We start from the raw sequence: 24,030 nt of genomic DNA on the forward strand, positions 1-24,030 counted from the left end.
ATGACGATAATACAAGAAAGCAACACTACTACTCTTCACAACACTCAAAAAAATGTAAATTGTCTTGGACAAATCAAAAGAACACCAGTTGATCAGAATACTCCAAGTGGAGCTGTGCAGAAAGGAGTTCCTGGTTTGGTTGGTATTGAGGAAGAAATTCCAGAAGCTGTGATTGATGCAGAAAGCAACAAAGCTGCTGCAGGTAGGTTTGGAATTGCACTTTTTTCTCTTTTTGTCTTTTAAATAATTGTTCAAATACTTCTACAGTTTTAAAAATGCAGGCAAAATTAAAACTATTACAGCACAGATGGATATTCTTTTCTATGGCCCACCTCATGATCTCACACTTTGAAGAACTGAATTGCTGCAGAAGTTAAGCAGGCACAGTTCCCAGCCTGTGTGTAGTGTAATAAATCTGGAATTGCCAGGCATCAGGCATGGTCATCACCATGTCCTGTCTTTTCCCTGGAATACAGTGAGCTCCACTCTTCACCATGTGGGACTTCCACACAGCAGAGTATCTCCCTTGTTTTCCTTTCCTAGCAAATTGCACCGGTTCCACTGCTGTTTTAGGAGGGTTCTGGAACCTTTCAGAATCTTCCATACTACAGCTCTGAATGAAATCATACAAGGAAGTGTTTAACTGCATCTTCCCCAGAGGTGCTGGCTGCTGCAGCTGTGTCAGTGCCAGGGCTCAAGCAGCACATCTGTTCAGGTGGGACCTGTGGCACTGCATCTCCCCAGACTTCCTCAGGGGCTGCTCTTCTTCAAAGAAAAGAATGAACTGGGTGCATGATCTTCTGAAAGAGTAACTGTAGCTCTTCTGTAGATACCAAATAGGGAGCATTGGTCAAGTTTCTGATAAGTCAAAATAAGAAGTAAAAGGCGATGTTTGGAGAACCTTTCAGGGAAAAGCTTGAATATGCAATAAGAAAAAATTTAATTATGTCAGATTCTTTTCAAATATTTTGTCTGTGCACTGTCAATAGTCTCTCGTACACCTGACCAAGTGAAAACAGCTTTTTCTCCCTATATGCAGGTAATTCCAAAGTAGAAACTGCATCTGTGTTAGGAGAAGACTTATTGATGCTCTACAAGAAGTGCTGTTGCCCAGATATTAATATTTGCGTAGAAGGCAAAAATTTTCAAGCTCACAGGTACATAAGTATTTACAGTAAAAAGTTTTTCAATCAATAACCATCTGGTATAAAATGCCGCTGTTACTGTTATCTAAAAGAAGCTTTTGCTGGTGCTGTTCTATGGCTGTGAACTGTTACAGGCTTTAGGTCTTATGTGTGGAGTGGCTGTACTTTGATATTAATGAATATAATTTATCATCAACTGCCACTATTTTGAAAACAACTGTGCTTTTAGCAGTTTTAAGATTGCCACTGTAATCTCATATATTGAGTAAATACTTATGGAAATACTTGTAGATTTTTTTCCTACCTATATATATATGTATATATGTATGAATAACAAAATAATTTTAAAAAACTGTGATCTGTAAAGAAAACAAAAATCTACTAATAAACTATTCAGTTACTAACACTGAATAAAATTTCCATATAGGCAGAAAATTTCTGGAGCAGTAATTTTTGTTTTGGCTCTTGAGAATCTGTGCATACAAGATCTGGTTTTACTTTCATTACTTCAGTTATGTAGATGTAAAGATTGTCAGGAGCCTTTCCTAGATTGAAAGTCCAAGACCGTTTAAGAACTTTGGCTTATTGTACTCCTGTGGCTTGGGAAAGCAAATTAAAGTGTCAGTACCATTCCCTGTAGCTTTGATGTAAGTCTGTTTACATTTGAGATAGCAAACTAGACAGCCTGTATTTTGTTCCCTTTGAGTATATAAAGTAACTGAGAGAGACTATAAAACCCCTCCATTACTTTTAGTACTTTCTCAACACAAAACTGGAGGGACAGTTTGTTACTGACATTACAGTATCTTTAGAGAAGGTATATCACAGTTGTGTGGGTATTTGGATATATGCTACATTTTCAGAATGAAGTGTAGGAAAGAATGTTTGTTTCTTCTGGTCTACATAATATGTTCTCAGATACGTAAGTTTGAAAAACAAATGCTTTAATGCAGAAAAAATACTGCAACAAAGAGCTTCTATCAGCAGAGCTTTAATTTAGGCCACTTACTGCCTGGAGCTATGTATCTAGTTTAACTAGCATCAAAAGATACAGCAGTAAATCATAGAGAAAACAAGGATGTTCTGAAACAGGCCCAGGACTTGAGCTCGTTTTAGCACTGGGTCATGTGAACAGTAGGAGCTAATAAGGGCAATGGGACTTTCATTGTGGTGAAAGCACCACAATTATTTGCTTACTGTAAGGGTTTTTTTTTTAAGTTCTCAACCAGGAGACAGGCTAGGCCCCCAGAGTCCCCCACCACTTGTGTCAGTATTCCTTACCTTCTCATGAAGTCCTGTGAACTTCCAATAGACTTCAGTGTTGCTGGTTTATGTCTTCCTAGTGTTGCATTCTTACAGAGCTCTGCATGAAACAAGTCAGATTTGGTTGGTAATAAAACTGGCACCAACCATCACTGTAGGAAAGCACAGAGAAATTTATTTCAAAATAATTTAGTATCTCCATATACTTTATAAACGTATGCTGATAAAATTTAAATTTAGGTACTGCATATTTGTCCATATCCTGCTGAATACCTGTCTTACTTAAAATGAGTCTTTGAAATACCCATTCTAACTATGCCCTTGAAGATGATTGATCACTGTTCATTACTAAAATTTATTTCTAAATTTAATAAAACTGGATATTTTAATTTAATAAAAAACTGGAGATAAGTGTATTCCGTATCTCTATTATACTGTGTTATTGAATCTTATTAGAAAAGATGGTGTGTGCACCCAGAATTACATGCACTTCAGGTTAGGATGTAATACCCAATTTCATGTCGATGTATTTCACTAAGATATGAAGTGTTCAGTAAAAGCTTTGTTTTATTATTTTTGCTGGATGACTCACAGGAGGAATGTGCAAGAAGTTTCTAATTTAAAGTGTTGAGACTTCTGAAGCAGGAGGAGGGAGGACAGATGAGAGAATACAGAATATAGAATGACTGTAAAAGAGACCATAAATAGTATTCTTCATGCTTCTTCCTACGCAAAATGAGAGCACTCAGAAACATTTTAGGAGACAAATACATGTAACAGAAAGGATTCTCAAGCCTAGTATAACATTTTGCTTTTTCTGCCACAGGAAATACATGACATAAGCTAATTTTAGAAATAATAGGAGGCTTAAAAAGTGTAATGAAAAAATTCTGTGTATGAGAATATTATCTGTGGCTGTGGTAAGCCAGATAAGATACATAAAGGTTAACACTGTAACTGGTGTCGATCTGGGAAACTGAAATCACAAAGCAGTTTTCATCCACTATCTTGTCTTCCTCTCTGCCACTACACTTCCACCTGAAGAGTCCTGTTGCAAAGGTCTTTTTAGCTAATATTTTGAAGACTGATACTGATAGAGATGCTGAGCTCCACAGACTGCAGCTCTGGGGTTTCTTTATTCTCTTTTATGGATGTAGTAGTAAACTGAATTAGCCCCGTTATGGCCAGTTATGTGCTTTTTAAATATATAAGGGCAGTAAGTGTAAACAGAAGTAGCTGACAGCCCTTGTTGTAAAAACACATCTTATTGTCCCAGCATGTGCTAATAGCAAGTTTTGTTTGACTTTTGGTGGGTAGAAAATTCTGAATACACGACATTTCATACTTATCATTTTGATAAATACACATTTTGCAATATAAGAAGAATTTAAGATGTTCAGTATATAATTACTTATAATGGGACTGTATAAACTATTTATTTACTTTATTAAATAACTGTTATTTACTCTAATTTGGTAAATAAAGCAGGAGAAATAAATGTGAAATTTTATATAAAGGAAGATGCTTGTGGTAATAGATTTCCTCTGTGTGAATCTCAAAGTCATACTGAAAACAAGCTTTAACTGAAAAATTTATAGAGTACTGTTTGGTTTTTCTGTAGCATATTTTGAAATTCCAAACATACTGGGAGAAAAGGCATGCAGTGCACAGCTGACACCTTAATGCATAAAGGGCAAAGATTTAAGTCAATGTTATCAAAGAGTCTCATCATGAATATTTGTATGTAGTGGAATAATGTTTACTTTTTCTCTCTCAGGGCCATTTTATGTGCCAGATCTAGTTACTTTGCTGCTATGCTGAGTGGAAGTTGGGCTGAGAGCTCTCAAGAGCACATCACTCTTCAAGGGTAAGTGTTGTCTCTGCAAGTCGTGTGGGAGCAAAGGTAGGCAATTTACAATCACTGCAAATATGTAACAACTGTGCTGTGAACAGAGCGCTGAAGATTAATATGCCTTGACACTTTTCTCCAGCCTGATACATTTCCTGAGTACTGTTTTGACTTCAGGATGAAACTCTGTGTGTAGTGTATTTGTTAATATTGTCAGATGATTCAGAAAAGTCTTTTTCATCAGCAGAAGGGCACTAATCTTTTTGTGTAGAGTATGTTTTAATATTCACAATCTTCTCAAAAATTCTTTTCTTTCACGTCTTGTTGTACATGTCATGAAATGTGAGTGTCTGAACAATGTATTTTCCTACTTATTTGTACAATAAGTATATTTACAATGTAAAGATAAATAACATTTCCTATATAGTGTTTAATTATGATATTTCCGCAGCATACACTAAAGCAATTTTATAAAGTGTGCTTGTTCACCATGGCTTTCTGCATGAGAATAATGGAGCTGTCATTGTAGGATGAATACTTAAGACTTCATAGATAAGCTGGGGACTGTTCTTTTCAGTAGTTAGGTTAGAGCTCTTTTCAGTATCAGAAAACTCTATTGAAATACATTCAATTTCCTTTAAAAGCAGAGGAGTACTGATCCATGTACATGTTAGCTTTTTTTTCCAGGCATGATGTTGGTTGACTCAGTTTTCTTCAGAAAGAATTGTGTACCTTACAGTGCTGCAAAATGTAACTGCTTTGTGTTAATATAAAATCTCTTGGCCAAGTGATACTTTCTTAAATGTTCATTTTAGTTTCCTGGCAGTGTAATAATGCTGCTGCAACATCATAAAGGTTATGCGTTGATTTGGTTATAATTCCAAATCCTTATAAAGCAATATATTTGCAATTTAATTTATTCCTTCATTTTTATGGTTTTTAGAGGCTGATAGTCACCCATTACTCTGGTGTTTACACTTATCTCTCTGTAATTGATTTCTCTGTGGTTAAGAAATTAAGAAATGCCTCTACTTATTTTTCCGTAGAGGCATTCTCTGGAGAAGTACTGAACCCTTATATGAGACTGTTCTCATGCCAATGTCTCATAATTTCTGTTATTATGAGTCATATGCATAAATTTACCTTTTCCAGTTCACTTTTCTGCTTAGTGCTGTTTTCTACAACACTTATAAATGAAGTACATATGGCTTACTCTGAAATAATGAAAATTCTGCTTAAGGTAACAGCTGTCAAGGCTGTGGGGAAACTCCTCCTCGCTGCCTTTATGGCTGTTGTGTGTGCTGCTATACAGGGAGACAGCTGTGCTGATTTGGCTTCTTTGCATTTGCAGCACTGGGTTCTTTTCCTTTTGCTTTTAGTCACCCATGTCAATTGCTTCAACATGTCTGACGTTTTAAAGGGTCTTAGCTCTGCATGAATATTCCATTTACACCAATGCACACAGCACTTGTGGGTCCTGAAGATGCCACACAAAAATGTACGTGCACAAGTACAAGAAAGTGTTGTTCAGATCGTGTCCATCATTGAGGCATTCTGTGCCTTTCTGCATTAAGGTGCTGGGACTGTGAAAGGATGCAAACACTGCTGTGTAGGTCTGCCAGCTTTCTTAATCTGAATAAACACTAAATATTCCGAGGAACATTTCTACTTAGTATTGTAATAAAACTACTAAATATATATTTTAGTGTTGCATGAACAAAAATATATCATAAAATAAAGAGAGTAATTAATTACAATAAAACTATTTTAAAATATATAATCACTTAATAGTTGACTTACTGCTGGTAAAGAGCTTGGCAATGATGAAAAAATCCTTCTCTATTATCAGTGTAAATAATATAGTTATTAGTATTGGTCTGCTTATTGCTTATTTTTAAAGATCTGAAGTGTTAGAAAGTTTCAGCAAATCTATTGAGTAGCTAAATTCACCCCAAGTGTAGTCCATTTAGATACTTCTGTATTGCAAAATCTTATTGCTTTAATTTTATCAGATAATTTGCCTTCCATTCACAGAGCAGCTGGATGATGTATCAGCTTTTTTGCCAACTTCCTTTGGCTAAGAAATGCGATGCATTTTATTATGGGCATGTCTTTATTTGTATTTTTTCATTCTTTTTTGCAGCATAAGCCATGCAGAAATGAATGTCGTCTTGCATTCTATATATGGAGCTATTTTGGACTTCCCAGACAAAGTTGATGTTGGGTATATGTCAAATTTTATTATTCTTTTTTAATTTTAGTTTGTGCTTGTTTGATTGTTCTGTATTTTCTCAGTTAAAAATCAAAAGGAAGACTCAAAAAAAAAAAAGCTGTTGAAGAAATCTTATTTATTTGACAGGTACTGGAAAAGGTATGCCAGCTGGTTTTGGAATACTCTATGAGGAGAGTGAAAAACAGGATGATGTTTTATACCAAAATAATTCCCAATTGGCCTGTACCTTCCTTTTAGTTTTCAGACAATATATATATACAATGTGTGATAGTATATAATAGGTAATATTTTTAATTTATTTTTGAATAATCACTCAAGGTGATGAAAAGGTGAATTAGTCTTAGATCCATGAAGGATGACATATAGGAACTAATGTAAATGTTGGCATTTTCTTCTGGGATCATTTTTAATCACAGTTTTATACATAATCCTGTATTAGTTAAGTAAAATCTGAAATTTGTGAATTATTCTCTGTAACCATTTATATAGTAGGTGATGAACTCTTGCCACTAAACATTAAAATGCTACTATTTCCTAAAAATATGGAATTGTTTATAATGTGTCCCAATACCAATGTTTAGCTAATTAATTGATATAGAAAATAAATAATATAAAATAATTAATAGTTTGCTCACTCTGCTTTTTAAGAATGTCATCAATAACATTTTATGTAATCTTTGGGAAAAACCCTACAAAATTCCAGAACTCCACTGGCACAAATATTTTTTTCATTTGCTATCGTAGAGAAACTGAGAGTCTTCTAAACAGGTCTCAGCTAGTGACTGAGGCTTGTTTTTATACAGGCTGAACTCCATGGCTGGGAGGTTCTTATTAGGTCAATATGTTTCTGCTTTGAAGATTATTCTTTGGCAAGTGTCACACTTGGTTATCAGTCTCTTTCTGCAGTAAGTTCTGACTGAACCAAGAGGTAAAGTTAGCATGTAAATTGTCCTGTAAGGAAAATTCATATATCACAAGGATTTTTAATTCCTGTCACTACTGCTTTCTCTTCAGTCACATGTTGGGCATTGCAGACATGTATGGGCTGGATGGACTAAAAGAAGTAGCTATCTACATTTTGAAAAGAGATTACTGCAATTTTTTCCAAAAGGTATGTCACTTCTCGTGCTACTTGGTGAGCTACAGAGCCTGAGAATTTCAAATCTATTGCTGAACACTAAATCATAGTGACAAGATATGTAAAAACTACGTGTGATCGAGGTGCTGGCTGAAGTCAACAGTCCCTGTTCTCAGGTGTGAATCTGGGATAGGTGGTGGGAGTAAGGCCTGTGATACCATCACCTATTTATAGACACTTGGAAACCCCAGCTGATTAAAAGCAGTATTCCACGTGATTAATTCAATGTACTAAATTACACTCAGGGTAGTTTAATATGTACTATTGTAAATGTAACTGTTCTTGGTGGGCATGTGGAAATGCTATATATTTGTGTATCTTGTTTCATGGGCATGTATTTAGAAAAAAAAGTCTGCTCAATGAAAATTGGTTTTAAAACAAACACCTGCTTAGAATTGAGCATTTCCACACATTAGGCTCATGATGCTGAATTCTGCTTTACTGACATGTGGAAGTAGATGACTGCATAAAGGCAAACAAACTTAAATACCATGGCAGCTGACATTCCTTCTGAATCCTTGAACTGAAGATTTTGCATTTCTGTGTGGTTTCTGTAAATCAAATGTACAATAACTGTGATAATTTTCTAACATCTCTAGCCTGTTCCTGGCAAACAGCAACCTGTACTAGAATGCATGGCTATTGCTCATTCATTGGGAGTGGAAAACCTATATGCTGCTTGCATGAAGTAAGTAAAATAAAATAAAATTGTTTTTATCTGCTTTCTGTTGAAATTATTTTATTTTGGCATATGAAATGTCTACATTTTAAATGTTTTTTCTTCACAATACTTTAGAGGTATCACTTATGCTAACAAGTGAAGATAGAACATTTTTCATCTTCCTTACCTAAGAATGGCTCTCTTTTCAACAGATGGGTAGGAAAACATTTTGCAAGATGTTTTTCAGAGAAAAGCTTTGCCAATTTACCTACTGATCTTCAGAACAATTGTCTTGTTACGTTGATTAACTCTTTGGTAAGTAGTGTGCTTTGTAGAAAAATAGAGCGATGTGAATTTTTTCCTTATTTAGCTGTACAATGTAATTTAAGAGCTAATGAATACAGTTTCTTAAATCTGTAGTACATTTATACTATGTAAAAGTTCCAATTAAAATAACAATTTTAAAAACTATTTTGATGTGAAATGTCATTGTTATGCTTCATGACACACAGTCCAGTGACATCCAAGTCCACCATAATGATAGAAAATATATTTATGAAACACAACTGTGACATCATAATGCAACATTATGGAAGTGTTCAAGGCCCGATTGGATGGGGCTCTGAGAAGCCTGGTCTAGTGGAAAATATCCCTGCCTACAGCAGGGGGGTTGTGATTAGAGGACCTGTAAGGTCCCTTTCAACCCAGGCCATCCTGTCATTCTCTGATTATGTATTTGCATAGTGAGAAACAGGAAATCACTCTATCAATTTCTGTGTTATGTGGTGGCATACATCATTTGTGATTGCCTTCTCATCTCTGCCTGTATTCTAATTTGGAAAAAATTGATTTAATTTTTTTTCAGACCTCAGGTGGTCACTGGCTATCAGGGATCATAGTTATTTGTTTACAGGCAGGCTGACTTTACAAAAATAAAGTAGCAGTATGGTATCCATATCTTTTACTTCTCAGATAACAGTACTACACTGGTCCCCCCAAAGCTCAGCTTTCATTTTTTGTAGCACTTACTTACATTGTTCCAATTTAGACCTGCCTAAATTTAAGTATTTTCTAATTGTATTTCTGTATAGAACTATGCTTAGAGCTGACTTAAGGTAACTGATTTGAACTAGACCTGTTAACAGAAATTTTCCCAAGTACTCAGCCTGTATATACACTGAATTGTAACAGATATATGAATAGTATGTAGAAATAAAGGTAAATCTGTAGAGCTGTTGCCAAACATGACTGTCTATGTATGTAACTAATGTGGATTGTCACAAACAAAATGTAATCTAACTAGCTCAGGTAACATTCACAGCATGATTTTGGTTCTAGCACACAACCCAACTAAATATGTGACATATATCTCATGCTGAAGTCCTTGTCCCTGTGTCTGTGCTACTGTGTTACCTACCCACACTAAATAGGTCTGGTGTGGCCATGCAGTGTCAAACATAGCCCTGGTTCAAGACTTGTGCTCTTGAATGGTTCTGGCCAAGAACTACCCCTTGCTGAAAGGACTGTGAAGCCTTCTTGGGACTGGCTTTTTTTCAGTATTTCTGTGATGAAGTACTTAAAATGCTGAGGCCAGCAGGTCAGCTAGGAGTAGCAGCAGCAACTGCATATTCAGGTGAAAGCCTGAAAAATAACAGATTGCAGAGCTATGTGCCTTTAGGTTAGATATTAGGTAAAGGTTCTTCCCCCAGAGGGTGTTTGGACACTGGGACAGGCTCCCCAGGGCAGTGGTCACAGCACCAGCCTGGCACAGCTCCAGAAGTGTTTGGACAGTGCTCTCAGGCACAGGGTGGGACTCTGGGGGATGGTGCTGTGCTGGGTCAGGGGTTGGAATTATGACCTGTGAGGGTATCTTTCCAGCTCTGCTGTCATTCTGTGGTCAAGAGAAGCTTGAGAATATCCACAGTTATAAAACCTGAGCAGTTCTACCACAATGCATCAATCTAACAGAATAAAGATGGCAGCCATAATACCTCAAGAGTAGGTCTAGTATCTCAAGGTGCTGGATATTCTGCACTGTATTATATCAGCATACTGAGCTGTTCCTAGGATATACACATAGCAATGTGTGTCATACATAGTGTAAAATTTTATAAGTTTTAAGTAACATTTTCAGATACAGGTCAGTTCATTCTGATCTACAGCTGTTCATAGTTAAACCACCACCCACCTCCAGCTCCAAACTACCTCAGGTGTGTACTGTAGCTATAAGCACATGTTGACACAGTTTTAGGTTCTTTAGGCCCTTGTGCAACATTATTGGGACAGTTGAAAGGTAAATGTTCAGGCCTTCCTTTCCCTCTGCTTATTCTCGTCAATAAAGATGCTGTGGTTACAGTTTGTGTTGAAATGCACAAACTTGCCAGCCTTTGCAGAACAGCCATGGCACTGTAGTACTTGGTCCTGCCCTCTCTGTGTACCCAGCTTCGCTGGAAGGTTTTTGTAGTTTGGACTAAAGTGGGTTTTAGTTCCCATATTAATGATTTAAAATTTGTGTTGGTGTGTCTTTGCAAGAGTCACTGCTATTTTATGGACTGAAGTCTTGAAAGCAGCTAGAGTTACAAAATTAAATGATAAAATGATTAATAAATGATTAAATGATAAAGCATAAGCCTCTTCTGCCCAGAGAATGGTTCTGGTGAGCATTCCTTTCAGCATTTAAGACATCTATTCCAAAAACTTGTGAAATTCCCTGGGGAGTTTTTCACAATCTGCAAAAATGCTTTAAGCCTGCTTGAGGAATGAATAAGAAAAGGTCTGACATTAATTTTGCAGGGACTACTGTACGATTTACAGTCCTTTTTCTCTGCTGCTAGAGTTCTCTTCTGTAAAACTTTAAACATTTACACCCGGTTAAACAGTATAACTCTGCTGATCCTTTAATTTACTGATGCTGGAAATGTAAAACCTAGTTAATGTGACAGCCCTTTAGAGGAAAAAAGCCAGGTGCAAAAAAAAGGAGATTGTTGACGGGAAAATCCCTGGGAAACCACAATGATGAACACAGAAACATTAAAATGGGAGTATCATTTAAAGCACTGTCCAGGTGCTTTATGTGTGCCTATCCCCGATGTCTCAACTTCATACAAGAAAACTACTGGGTTTTTAGATAAGTAAAGTGGACTCCACTTTAAAATGGTTAGGAAAAAAGTACAGTAAGAGAAGTAAAATTCAGTTAGAACCACTTCTACAAAGTGCTGATTTAATTAAAAGGCATTTTATATTTCACTGGAAGTGTCTAATGGGAGTAAATGCTTATTGCCTTGTGAGCAGGGGTTGAATTTGAGACAATTCAAAAAGCTTGTAATTGAGTCCAGTGGGAGCAAAATCAAACCATGAGCATATATGTAATTCTTAATTTACGTGTTTTGCAGAGAAGCAAACTGAGTTTGCCCAGAGATAAGTAAAATAATTTTTAAAGTATATTTTAACAATGAATGGTCAGATTTTATCTTTTAACTATAATATGCACAAAGAAGGTACTCCCTGCTAACTTGCATAGGACAAATGTGTTTGTGATCTGAATTTGCAGTAAGGGTTTTTGTGTCAAATATTTATCTGAATTGTTGCTTTTTCAAGTGTTACTGCATAATTTATCAGTGTCCTGCTAGGTCACATTGAATGGAGCTTTCAGGCCATTCTAATGTGGATAACCATAAATCCCAAGTTCTTTTCAAGTAACCGCGTTAGCCAGTAGAAGTTGCCCTCAGGTGCTGATGCAATGCATGAAAGAACCAAAGACACAGACCAGGATAATAAATATCAGCAACTCTTGTTTGCGTGTTGGAAAGGTAACTAGAAATGTAACAGTTACTTTTCTTTGAGAAACTTTAGACAACAGAGAGGGTAAGTTCAGTTAGAACTCCATCTGGGAAAACAAATATTTGTTGTCTGACTCCTTTAAATAAAGCAAAAGGATTCATAATTATGAAAAAGTTTTTTTCTCTATCTGGAATGCTAGGCCATCCACACTCACCTAAAACCTCAACTTAGCAGTTTTATTAATAAATTTATTACATCTTTCAGTGACACATGGTCTTTTTCTCTATTCAGCTTCTCCAGCAAACATTTGCCTTTTTTTCTTCAGGACTGCAGTATGTAATGACGCAGTTGAAAAAAATATAATAAAAGCTATTGAAAACTTTTAAACTTTACTACCTAACTTCAGGCAAAACTGAACCAATAGAGATTTCTATCTCTGCTTTAGTTTCAAAGGCACATATAATATTAAGAATTATAAATCCCAAAAATTATTTAAATAAGGGAAATCATGACATGATTGGATCCCTGTGTAAAAGCTCAGTAACTGAACAGATGCTATTTTACAATCAGCAATTCTTTAGGTAATTGCTTGGCAACAGGCTAATTTCTGTTTCTGTTTCAAGAACCACAAGAATGCTGCTCTCCGTCTGATGGAGAGTGACCGGCTGATCAATAGCCTGCCCCGAGTGAAATGGACAGAGACAGCTGTGGCCTTGGCAGCACGGCTTCACGAGGAATGTGTAACCTTTATTGTTGCAAACTTCCTACACGTAGTACAAAGTGAAGGCTTCTCTGTTTTGTTGCAGGTAAAAGTGCCCTCAAGTTTTTATATGCTTCCAAATAAATTGAATTATAGCACATTTTGCAAAGATCAGGCTGCTAAATTACCAAAATAGTCTCAGCTTTTGCTTTGAGTTACAATTCTATGGAGAAAAATGAAAAAAACCCACCAAAACTAAGAGTTTTGGGGGTGGGTTTTTTCAGGTTTGTTTTAAAGCATGTAAATGTTTTGATATACAGTGCTAATACTGCATTAGGTTCTGTGCTTCAGTTAAGCAAAAGTTCCAATTGGTTTAGTGGGACAGTTTCTGTGTTGCTTCAAAAAAGCTTTCAGGCCCCTGAAAAAACAGCCCAGATTTACAAGATTAAGAGTATGAGCAGTGTACTCAAACTTCTACTGATTTCTGTCATCAGTTGCACGAATGTGGCAATGCTGCAGGTTCTGGTGAGAGCTTACCCAGTCACCCAGCCTGTTCATTTCTCTTGTGAAATATGTTTTTTTAATATGATATAATATACGGAGGAGTGAAAAAAATAAAGAGGGAAATATTAAAAGAATTTGCCTTTGGATCCAGAGTTGCATGGAGCTGTAAATTCATCACAGTGTGCTTGTTCCTAAGATTTCTGTTAACGAGTGAGGCCTCAGGATAATTTGCTAGAGGCCTGGAGAGGGGTGGGGTTGTGGAATGGATACAAAAGAAGATGCTCAGCTTTGGAATACCTCCTGCACAGCTTGATAGCAGATCCTCTCTGCTCGGTAATGCTTTTGCATACAAAGTACACGCTTTTGTTTTAAACGACTGCCTTTTGTTGTTTCCTCAGGCACAGGCAATGAGCAGCAAACCTGACCTCCTAGAACTAATTTTCAATGCAATTGAAAAAAGCATTAATAATGAAAATAGCTGCTTTCTTCTTGTAGCAGTGGATATTTTGCTGGACTCCGCAAATGTGGAGGAGATGGTAGGTTCTTAAATGTGCAGTGCTTGTACAAAAGCTACTCTGGTACAGTTTCATGCCATGGTTCAAATCAGATGATATGGTGTGAGCTCAGATGGCTCAGTCATGCAACTGGGGTCAGACAGAAAAGCATCTGCATAAATCCAAGGTCCTTTTGGAAGTACAGAAAATGTAGGCATTTATTTACTTTAAAGAGAAACCCCATCCTGGCAATAAAAGAAATCCTGTATATTACTGAAAATGTAAGCCCTATGGGCAACACTGCCCTATTGATCTTTACTATCACTTTAAATTTGTGATAAGAGAAAAACTTAGCAAAATGTTGCATTACCTAAAACTTACAGGGGAAGAGAGTTTATTCTCTTCCTTCCTAAATATTTCCCCTGCTTTTTGTGAAGCTTTTTTTTTTAACTGTCCTCTGAAGCAAGGACTGACACTTAATCCAGTGCATGTTTTTTGGATTGGGTGGAGGTGTCAGGCTCCATGTGTGTAACATACCGTGTATATTCATACAATCTAAATAATGACATTTAAGCTGTGGTTGGCTAATTCTGGGAACAATTCATAAACAGTATGACAAAGAATAAAAAATAAATGAAACATTAATTACTGCAATCTGGTGCTATTACAGATTTACTTGGTCAAAGCAATGAAAATTTAATCAAATACATTATTTTTCCCTGGAGTATTTGACCTTGTTGAGATGCAGCTGACAGTGAAGAGCTATTACGGGGTTCATTTAAAAAAAAAGAAAAGGAAAAAAAGAGCAATGACAGTAGTGTTTACTAGTGCTGTAATTTGTAGGTTTTAAACTATAGAAAAAATCACTGTAGTGGGCAATAATCCTTCAAAAACAGCATCTCCATCTACCAGACTGTTATAAAATATAAGTGATGACATCATTGATCTAGCTTAGGGAGTAAGTAGACTCTGAAAGGAATAATGACTGGTTGCTATGACAATATGCCCCTCGCCAGCTGCTGATTTGTTACTTGAACACAGGGTTTTACGTGCAAGATCCAGGCGCTGCGTGATAAGCTCTGGGTCTTCCTGGTTCAGTCTTTTTATGCTGTTCGTCACACAGAAGGCTGGAAGCTGATGAGGCCAGACCATCAACAGAAAATACAAGCAGGTATGTCTGGCATCAAACGGCATTAGAATTTTTTAGCAATCTGTTCAGTGGATACAATGCAGATGGAATTGTGGAGCCTGATACAAACTGAAGCAAAATTTGTGCTGCTTTGTGTTTTGAAGTGGTGTTTTAGAATAGAAGCATGATGGCATGATTAGGTAGTTTCAAACATGGGAATCAGTAAGTCATTTTCTGTGAAGAGTCTTCCCTGCTTTTCTTTTAAGGGGTATATATGATAGAACCCCTCCACCATCATGTAGATGCATTCTATTCTTATTTACAGCTACTCTAAATTACTGAAAACACTGCAGTAGGATTAAAAACCTGATCTGCCTCATTTTTAAGGAGATAAGAGCTGTGGATGAATTAAATTTGCCCAAAGCAGATTATCCATTCCCTGCACTCCGTTTCTGTCCTTTATCGTTTTCTCCATGATGTATAAATATTGCTCGTCTCTTGCATAATGCTCGTCCTGTGCACTGGGAGCAAATGCAGAGAGCTGGGCTGCTCGGCTGGCTGGCATTGTGATCTTGTGTGTGCTGCTGCAGAGAGCCCCCAAGGAGCTGCATGGTGTGCTCTCAACATTTGAACAGACAGCACTTCCAGCAAAAAGGAGTTTTTGTTCTGAATGCTCCTTTGTTTTGAAGTACACGAGTATTCTGAGGATGTGGAACTGATGATGGAGTTCAGGTTCTGGTTTAATATTAGCTTTGATGGTACAGTGTTGTAAAAGAAAAGAATGTTAAATACTGCTCTGAATTCAAATCACTTTTGATTCGAAGGAGATGTGGACATTTTTATATCCTTAAAGACATTAGTAGCAATTTCATAATTATATACCTAGAGGTAGATGCAAATTTTATTCTACAATTACATGCTGAAAGATGCAATGACAGTCTGTCTAAGCATGATTTAGGAATGTAGTCAAGTAATATCTCATACTACTCTGTAGAACAGGGATAGGATTGCTTCTTGATTATAAAATCCTTCAGAAGTGGAGGAGTTGCCTTTAGAAAAAAGGGTGGGTTGTTCTCATTTGGGGTGGTTTACTTTTAAGATGCTTGTGTCCCTATTGTGAATGATGCTTTGGCTACTTTACATTAGTGCTTTCAATAGAAAGAAATATTTAAAATCAAGGTGTGTCTTAATTTTCCAAACTCCATATTGCCAAAAATTGTTTTGTTTTCTTTTAGGTTAAATTCTGACTAAAGTTGCATATATTTTATATATAAAAAGGCAGAAATGTTTGCATGAATTATCTGGTTTTAATTACAGGCAAAGCAATCGTACAATATTGCTAGACAAATTTTAATCTTCAGGTGAAATGCATGTAGGATAACTTAGATCAACTTTCATCTTAAAGATTTCTGGTGTGGCTTTGCTCCTAGAAATTTAGCCTATATAGCTTTAGAAGGCTATAACAGAGGAGGAAAAATGCCAAAATAAGAGCGATGATATTGTGGTTTTTTCATTTACAGCCTGTCTTGTGTTTTCTTAGGCACAAGTTTATAAGGATTTTGTCTTAATATATTGGTATGTATTAATATGCAGAGTCATTGCTAGAAAAAGGATTAGATCCCTGGGGTGCCATTTTCAGCATATCTTTTGTGTGATTTTTAGAGACTTATATAAAAATTATTTTTAGTATCTTTAGCAAGAATTCAGCAGAATTTTTGTATTATACATTAAAAAAATGTTTCCATGTATAGTACCTCAGAACACGAGGCACTGAATGCCTACATTTTTAATATATTTTTTGCAAAACCTTTCTTCCAGTTGAAATATGAATACAGACATAAATGAAACCTATCGATTCTGGGTCTGTACAGTGTCTATAAATATCCCTTTTGTGTTCTACAAGTGCAATTGATTCAGAAGCTTTGTTGAAAACTGCTTTCCTCCCATAGTATATCAGATGGAAAAAAAGGCATTCACTGCCTGAAAACTCCACATGACAATCACAGGGATAATTCTCATGACATTACTCTGCATGCTATCTAAAGAGGCACTATGACCTTACTGTGTACATTTAGGTATATTGGCTTTGCCAATTTTGAAAACTAATATAATTTACTTCAATGTAATTAATCTTTTCTTTATATAGTATAAATAAATACCTTATCATTAACAACACACTTAAAAGCTGTTAGTACTCTAAATTTGAAGGTATCTTTTTGTAAATTTTGTACACTTTTAAAGGTCTCAGTGCACTGCTAGCTATAAATGAATTGAGCTTGAATAAACAAAAGTCTTACTATGGACATGAGAAACAGAAGAGTTAAGTAACTTGCTTATGGCCATGTGATGTCATTGTAGATACCACATTTTTTGTTCCAAACATAAAGCCATGTATTTCCACTTAACATTTGCCATGTCACCAAAATTAGCCTTTCTAGAGTAAATCAGCACCCAAAGAAGTGCTTTCTGATTTCACATGATGTTAACTGAGTAGGCTGGCTTGATTTCTGTCCCCCTTCTTTCCTGCCAAACAGTGAAGAAACTGCTTGTTCCTTTTACAGCTGCATTTGACAAGGGTGATGACCGAAGACTTGGCAAAAAACCTGTATTCACCAGTTCTCAGGTAAACATTTATATCCAAACATTTAAAACATTCAGATAATTGCAAACAAAACTATTTTCATTATTTGTTTAAATTGATACTTATTTTCCATATTGTTTAATGGAAATTGTTTTTGAAAAATCTGTATTTTCTTGTAAACTGTTTCTGCAGAATCAGTAATGACTACTGGAAACATCTTAGACTGTGTTCTGCGACATTTTCAAACAGATAAGCTCAAATAAAAGGCAGGAATTTGTGTTCAGAACCTCACATTCCTCTCTTGCTACATAATGAAACTCATCTGTTTCCCAGAGCAAATGGTTTGCTACTGAGCTAATGAATCTCTGCTATTATCACAAGCCACCACAACACTGAGTCTGTTACACTCCCTGCTCTGAAAAATATTTATTAGTGCCCTCAACAACTCTTCTATATAAACTCACACTCAAAACTACATTATTAATTTGTAAAAAACCAGTATGGGTTTCACATGATTTGACCATCTTGCATACATTGCAATGACACAATGACACTGGTATCACAGATTCCCTTTCATGCACTTAATTCTCCATGTTTGAGTTCCTCTTTACCTGAGAGAATCAATATTGACATTTCTGTGTGGATACACTGTTTGGTAATGGTTAAAGTCATCCTGTAAAATCATACATTACAAGTATGTTTTGTTTGGGTTTTTTTCTGATGCCATTTTTTTTCCTAGCTAAATAAAAGTACATCTGTTGGTATAAGGAATACTTCCTGGGCAGAACACAGCAAGAAAGATTGCTGGGGAGATTCTTCCACTAATCAGGATAAAATGAAATCTGATGGATTAGGAGCATCTGGACATGCATCCACCAATAGAAACACTGTCAATAAGACTTCAAAGCATGAGGATGTAAAGGGGAAAGATGGCAAAAAATTAGTTTCCAAGATTACTAAGGATTCCAAACCTGGGGAAAAAGCTGCTTTGCCAAAGGCTAGAGCTGTTATAAAGACAAAAATAGAAAATAATGGAAATGTGAAGGCTGAAAGCATGCTTACCAAGCAAGATATAGAAAAGACATCATCTGCAAGTGGACAAAAAAATTCAGGAAGCAGCAAAGGACTAAGGAACCATGAAGGAAAAGTTGCAGGTGCCAGACCTAAAGTGCTGACAGTAACCTCAAGCATGCAGAACAAAACAAAGCCATTGAAAAAAACCACAGGGAAGGAATCTCCCTCCTTGGTGACTGTGGCAGCAACTTCGAGCAAGTCAGCAAATTCAAACATGGATATCCAGACTGCAGGTGAACAGACAGAAGAACCCAAAGAGGACAAATCAACAGAGGAAGGGAAAAAACAGACTGGTAAATTTTTATAATTCTTTCTTTAAAGTCCTCTTCTGATTGGTCTCAGGTTGGTCATACACTGAAAACCAGCCAGGGAAGCTTTAAGACAATCTACTATAAATTGCTAAGAGTTACATTCTTCCCCTGTAAATGAGTATAAACTGACTTTTTGGTCAATTAATAGCCATCTAAACCAGTAAACATTTTACAACTTTAGCATGTATGGTCTTCTCAATAACTGAACTAACTGAACTTCATATATATTAGATTTTTTTTTTGGTACTTATGTGCAGTGCATTTCCCTCTGTAATTAACTTTGAATTTACTCTACAGTAGTGAAAACAAAGGTATCTGTGAAGGTATCAAATGGAGTCACCACCAAAAAAAAAAAGACTGAACTTGAGGCTAATGCCACAACAAGCAGGTATGTTACCATATCCTGCTACATAGATGTGTGCATAGATATGTTTAAGTTTGGGAAGAGAGGTTTCAGGTGAACTATTAAGCTTACCATTAGATGTTCCTTTTACTCTGAGAATGGTTGTCTGTAGGATGTTATTTGCAAAACAATTTGAGTTAGCTATTGGCAACCTTGCTGTAAAGATAAAACTGGTTTGGCTTTTGTGTTGGACTGTTGCATGTTAATAATTTTTAAACTGTTATAGGTCATTCAGAATTCTGCATGCTGGAACAGTTAATGACTACACAAGGTGGTGTAAATTTACCATTTCTGGAATAGTTTAGATTGAACTGGACAGAAGATAGCTGAAGTGACATTGTGAAATGGGTCATTATATATACATGTTTGTATATAAATTAAAAATATAGATATATATTTAAATTTTATTTTCAAAAAGTTTACTTTTAGGTTGCATTTTCAATGTTCATATATGTGTGCACATTGAAACACACATATTTCTTGTTAAAATATAATTAAACATTGCTAGATCTAAGCCTGGAAATAATGGATGTAATGATTTCTTTGCAGTCTGACAAAAAAACCAACAGGAAAAGGGTGTAATGATCAAAATGTACAGACTGTTCTGAAGAAAAAAGGGAATGTGAGTATGAGTTCTGCAGCACAGCAAAAGACTCAAAACACACCTACCAATTCTCCCAAGAACCAAGGTAAAGTTTCACACAGCAGTTCAGTGATCTGCCACTGTAATGCAAAGCTTTGAGGTTTGGTTGGTTTTTTGCGGAAGTATTTTGAAAAATCTTCTGGAGAATTCTGTGTTTTTTCCATATTTCACTTTTGGTGACAATCCTAAACTGTAAAATGCAAATTAATGTGTCAACTTCAAAATACTTAAAAGACGCTTTTCACTGCCAGTCGGTGTTTTCTTCTGCTTGTTTAATCTGCATTGCAGAGTCTTCCATTTGCTGATCCCCTGCACTTCTGCATTTGGAACCATGACTGAGCTCAACAGAAATTCTGTAGGTTGAGGATCTGTAATAAGCCTCAAAGATCTGGACTGCAGACTGCTTTATGCCTCCCTAATTAGGTGTTTTCCTATCTCCCCCTCTCAGTAGTGCTATTTGTTTGGGGTTGATACTGGCCCCAAACAAATACTCAATTTCAACAGCTACTGATAGCAGGGGCAGGAAATGCCACTGTAGAACACAGAGAGGAAACACTGGTTTAGAAGCATATAAGGTGTTAAGGATGGAGCTCCAATATTCAAGTTTTATTATCTTAAATGCACTGTGATATAGAAGACACAGGTTCTGCCAATTTGTGGTCATTAAAGATCTTGCAGTATTTTCTGACTGAGCAGGGACATTAACTCTGGTAATGCAATCACATTATAACTAATGTAATTATTTTCTGCCTCTGTTCATTTCCTCTACAATATAAATTGAATACAGTACTCATTACTTCCTGTGCTAAGCTGCTGTGTAGTGTTTGTATGCATTATTAGAGAGCTGCTGCTTTCTACTTTAGGGATGGCTGCTTCAGTTACGGGCTGAAGTGATTCCTGTATGTATATTCTATTAACTGCTTTAAAGGTGCCAAGACAGTATTTTTGTCTACTATTTGTTATTTCAAATCTTAATTCTTTAACAAGTCTTAAATCCCTTAATTACATTTAAAGTTGAGTAACTTGTTTCTTAACATAAACAAACATTAACATAGAATTGGTGAATATACTGTGACTGGCACATACAACCTTTATAGTCTTTTTTACTGTTTGTTAGGACCTCAGGGGGAATCACCAAATTCACTGAAATCAGGAACATCTCCAAAACATAATGAAGAAAAAAATTTGTTACAAAACCTAGTTCAGACAACACTCCCAGAAAAGCATCCTTCAGCTAAGAAGAAGAGTATTAAACAATCACAAACACCTGTAACAAAAGCCACTTCAAAAATAATACCCAAGACTCTGGCTCCATCAAAGAATACTGAGATTACAAATAGTAAAGACACGAAACAGAAACCAGCTGTATTAAAATCTCAGTCCTCTGCCCAAAAGCACTCAAGGAGTGATTCTCCTGTTGTCCAGAAGAATGTGCACACCTCTGAGCACAGAGGTTCAGGACAGAAACTTCAGAAAAACACAACTGATGCTGTGGCAGGTCAGCTTCATGACAATAATGAATGCTATTCTGCAAATGAATCTTTAAAACCTGCCACAGAAAATAGCAGTGACAATAAATTGCTGGAGTCCTGTCAATCCAATAAACAAAAATTACCAGATTCTTCTGAAACTGCACAATACAAAATACAATCTGAATCTTCTCCTCAAATTGCAGAAGAAACTGTTTATAAACTGAATGTTTCAATACAAAATGACATAGAAACTAGACAACTCTGTGGCGATCAGACTGGAATTAGAAAGACTGAAGATCCAGACAAAGATGATAATACAGCTGAATTTCACTGTCATGCACAGTCTTCCAATGATGGATATTCAGACTTTTCCAAGGAAACCAATCAAAAGGCTATTGTTTTAGAACTGGTGAAAGATTCAAAAGCAGCAAAAGTCTGTAATGAACAGAGTGATAAAATAAACTCTGAAACAGGTCATAACTATGGTGAAAGTGCTTTGTCAAGCTTTTCCCAAGTAACCAATAAAGAGGATGAGGTATCATCTCAGATCCATGTGGAAGGATTTCTTACAGTTGATGAACTGTGTGATACATCAACCTTGACTGAATATAAATCAGTTACAACAGATTTAGACGATGCTTCAGAATGTTCCACAGAACAAATAACAGAAAAATATTCACCTAATTACACAGAGCTTATAGAGCATATGGAAATGCCAGAAAACCATGAAAATGCAGAAATTCCCTTTGTGGACCATTGGAGTGCTGGTGCTGTAGATCCAAAAGAGAGCCCTGAATCAGATACTGGCAGTGCAACCACATCCTCTGATGATATAAAACCAAGATCAGAAGATTATGATGCCGGAGGCTCTCAGGATGATGAGGGATCCAATGAAAGAGGGATTTCTAAATGCAGCACTATGTTATGTCATGATTTTCTTGGAAGAAGTAGCAGTGACACAAGTACACCTGAGGAATTAAAAATTTATGACAGCAGCCTAAGAATAGAAGTGAAAATGAAAAAAGAGGGTTCTGATCTCTTTCGTGTTAATTCAACAAGTGATGATGAAATACCAAGAAAAATTTGGTCCCATCAAGAGAGTTCACGGACCACAACTAGAGAAAGCAAAAGTTCTACTTTTGTTAATGCTCAGTTTACTCAGGAAGCAGACCAAGTTTCTTCTTCTGCCGATGAAACAGAAGATGACAGATCTGAAGCAGAGAATGTTGCAGAAAACTTTCCCCCATCAAATGTTCCTACTCAACAGTTCAAAGGAATTGATAATTTAGCTTTTGAGGATGCAACAGAAAATTATACTGCAAGTCAGGAGTTTTCTAAAACTAAAAATTTCAAGCGATCTGTTTTACTTTCAGTAGATGAATGTGAAGAATTGGGAGCCGACGATAAAGCGGAAACTCACACTTCACGTCAGCACTCAATAGAGTCTCTTACTCCTTCAGAAGTATTTGACAATGTTTCTCAAGAGCACCATGGAACTGGATTTTATTCAAGATACTCATTGGAAACTGAAGAGGGATTCCTGGATAGCAAACAGCAAAAGGATAGAGACAATAGATTGGATAAAAGTGGAAGTTCTGTCCTGCATCTTCAGGGTACTGAAATCCCAGGAAAGGAGAATCAAGGTGCTTCAATGACTGAACAAAACTGCCCAGAGAAAGTATATTCAGCAGGAAGTCCACATCCAGGAGAAAACCAGCAAGTAAATATGAAGAATGAGGTGGCTACTGAATTTCACCAGTGCAATAAGTACTCAGACAATGATGCAAAATCTCAAGAAAGACCATGTCATCTGGATCTTCAGCAGAGAGAAACTAATTCTGATGTGCAAAAGAGCAGCTCTGCAAAACCTGTAGAAGCCAGTAAGAATCAGGTGCTGACTCAGGAAAGTCAAGTGAGAGACAGTCAACCAGCAGCTACTGAATGCGATAATACTGATTTACTTCCAGGTAATGTACAGAAATAGAAACATTCAGTCATTCAAAACCAAATTAATAGGGGAAGCTTTGGCAATTTGTCTGGGATTGAATCCTGAACTGAAGTAATTTTGGCTGAAACAGTATTAAATATTTTTAAGTATTTCACCTGGGTAGAGAATGCTTGTCTGTTTGAAATATCCGTCAATACCCTGCTGTTCAATGAGAAACTTGACTACAAGAAAAGAGATTTCCTGTAATGCTAAAAGAAAGATTGGATGCAGTTGTCTGTACTTCAGTTATTTTTGATCCAATCTAACATTGACAGCATCAGCTTTTGATGGAATCTTAGTATTTGTTTTGTCTGCTTGACAACATATAGTATGTCTGAATGGGATGTGCAATAACTAAAGTAATAACCTTAACTAAAGCGCACTGAACTGTTTACCTGAACAGCTATATGCATTATTGTTGTAATTTATTTATTTATATATTATATACAAATTTGGATCATTCTCCCACTGAATATAACTGAATATTTGCCATATACACCAGTGGGAGTAGGTTTGAACTCTGCTTTAGAGCTTATGAGAGGTCTAAAATTCTAAATTTTACCAGTAAAAGCTTATTTCCTAAAGAGAGATTATACTTAGAACTGATGCTTATATACAAAAAAAGTTCTAACTTGTTTCATGTAGCTAGATGAATACTTGTCT

General features: G+C 36.2%; 2 protein-coding genes across 2 annotated transcripts in view; both read left to right on the forward strand.

Moving 5' to 3' along the window:
* The window catches only part of LOC136560298 (BTB/POZ domain-containing protein 8-like), a 25,161-nt gene continuing 1,131 nt past the window's right edge, over nucleotides 1–24,030 (forward strand). Inside the window, exons 1-12 of the mRNA XM_066556044.1 lie at nucleotides 1–202; nucleotides 1,040–1,157; nucleotides 4,186–4,275; nucleotides 6,401–6,481; nucleotides 7,505–7,601; nucleotides 12,693–12,875; nucleotides 13,672–13,809; nucleotides 14,809–14,938; nucleotides 15,586–15,654; nucleotides 17,431–17,519; nucleotides 18,217–18,844; nucleotides 21,026–23,347. Of these exons, the coding sequence (XP_066412141.1) occupies nucleotides 1–202; nucleotides 1,040–1,157; nucleotides 4,186–4,275; nucleotides 6,401–6,481; nucleotides 7,505–7,601; nucleotides 12,693–12,875; nucleotides 13,672–13,809; nucleotides 14,809–14,938; nucleotides 15,586–15,654; nucleotides 17,431–17,519; nucleotides 18,217–18,844; nucleotides 21,026–23,347 (4,147 nt within the window). The remainder of the gene's footprint in view (nucleotides 203–1,039; nucleotides 1,158–4,185; nucleotides 4,276–6,400; nucleotides 6,482–7,504; nucleotides 7,602–12,692; nucleotides 12,876–13,671; nucleotides 13,810–14,808; nucleotides 14,939–15,585; nucleotides 15,655–17,430; nucleotides 17,520–18,216; nucleotides 18,845–21,025; nucleotides 23,348–24,030) is intronic.
* The window catches only part of C9H1orf146 (chromosome 9 C1orf146 homolog), a 22,919-nt gene continuing 18,730 nt past the window's right edge, over nucleotides 19,842–24,030 (forward strand). Inside the window, exon 1 of the mRNA XM_066555661.1 lies at nucleotides 19,842–19,954. The gene's annotated coding sequence lies outside the window, so the exon portion shown is untranslated. The remainder of the gene's footprint in view (nucleotides 19,955–24,030) is intronic.

This window comes from Molothrus aeneus, chromosome 9, assembly GCF_037042795.1.
Source record: "Molothrus aeneus isolate 106 chromosome 9, BPBGC_Maene_1.0, whole genome shotgun sequence".
NCBI classification, from domain to species: domain Eukaryota; kingdom Metazoa; phylum Chordata; class Aves; order Passeriformes; family Icteridae; genus Molothrus; species Molothrus aeneus.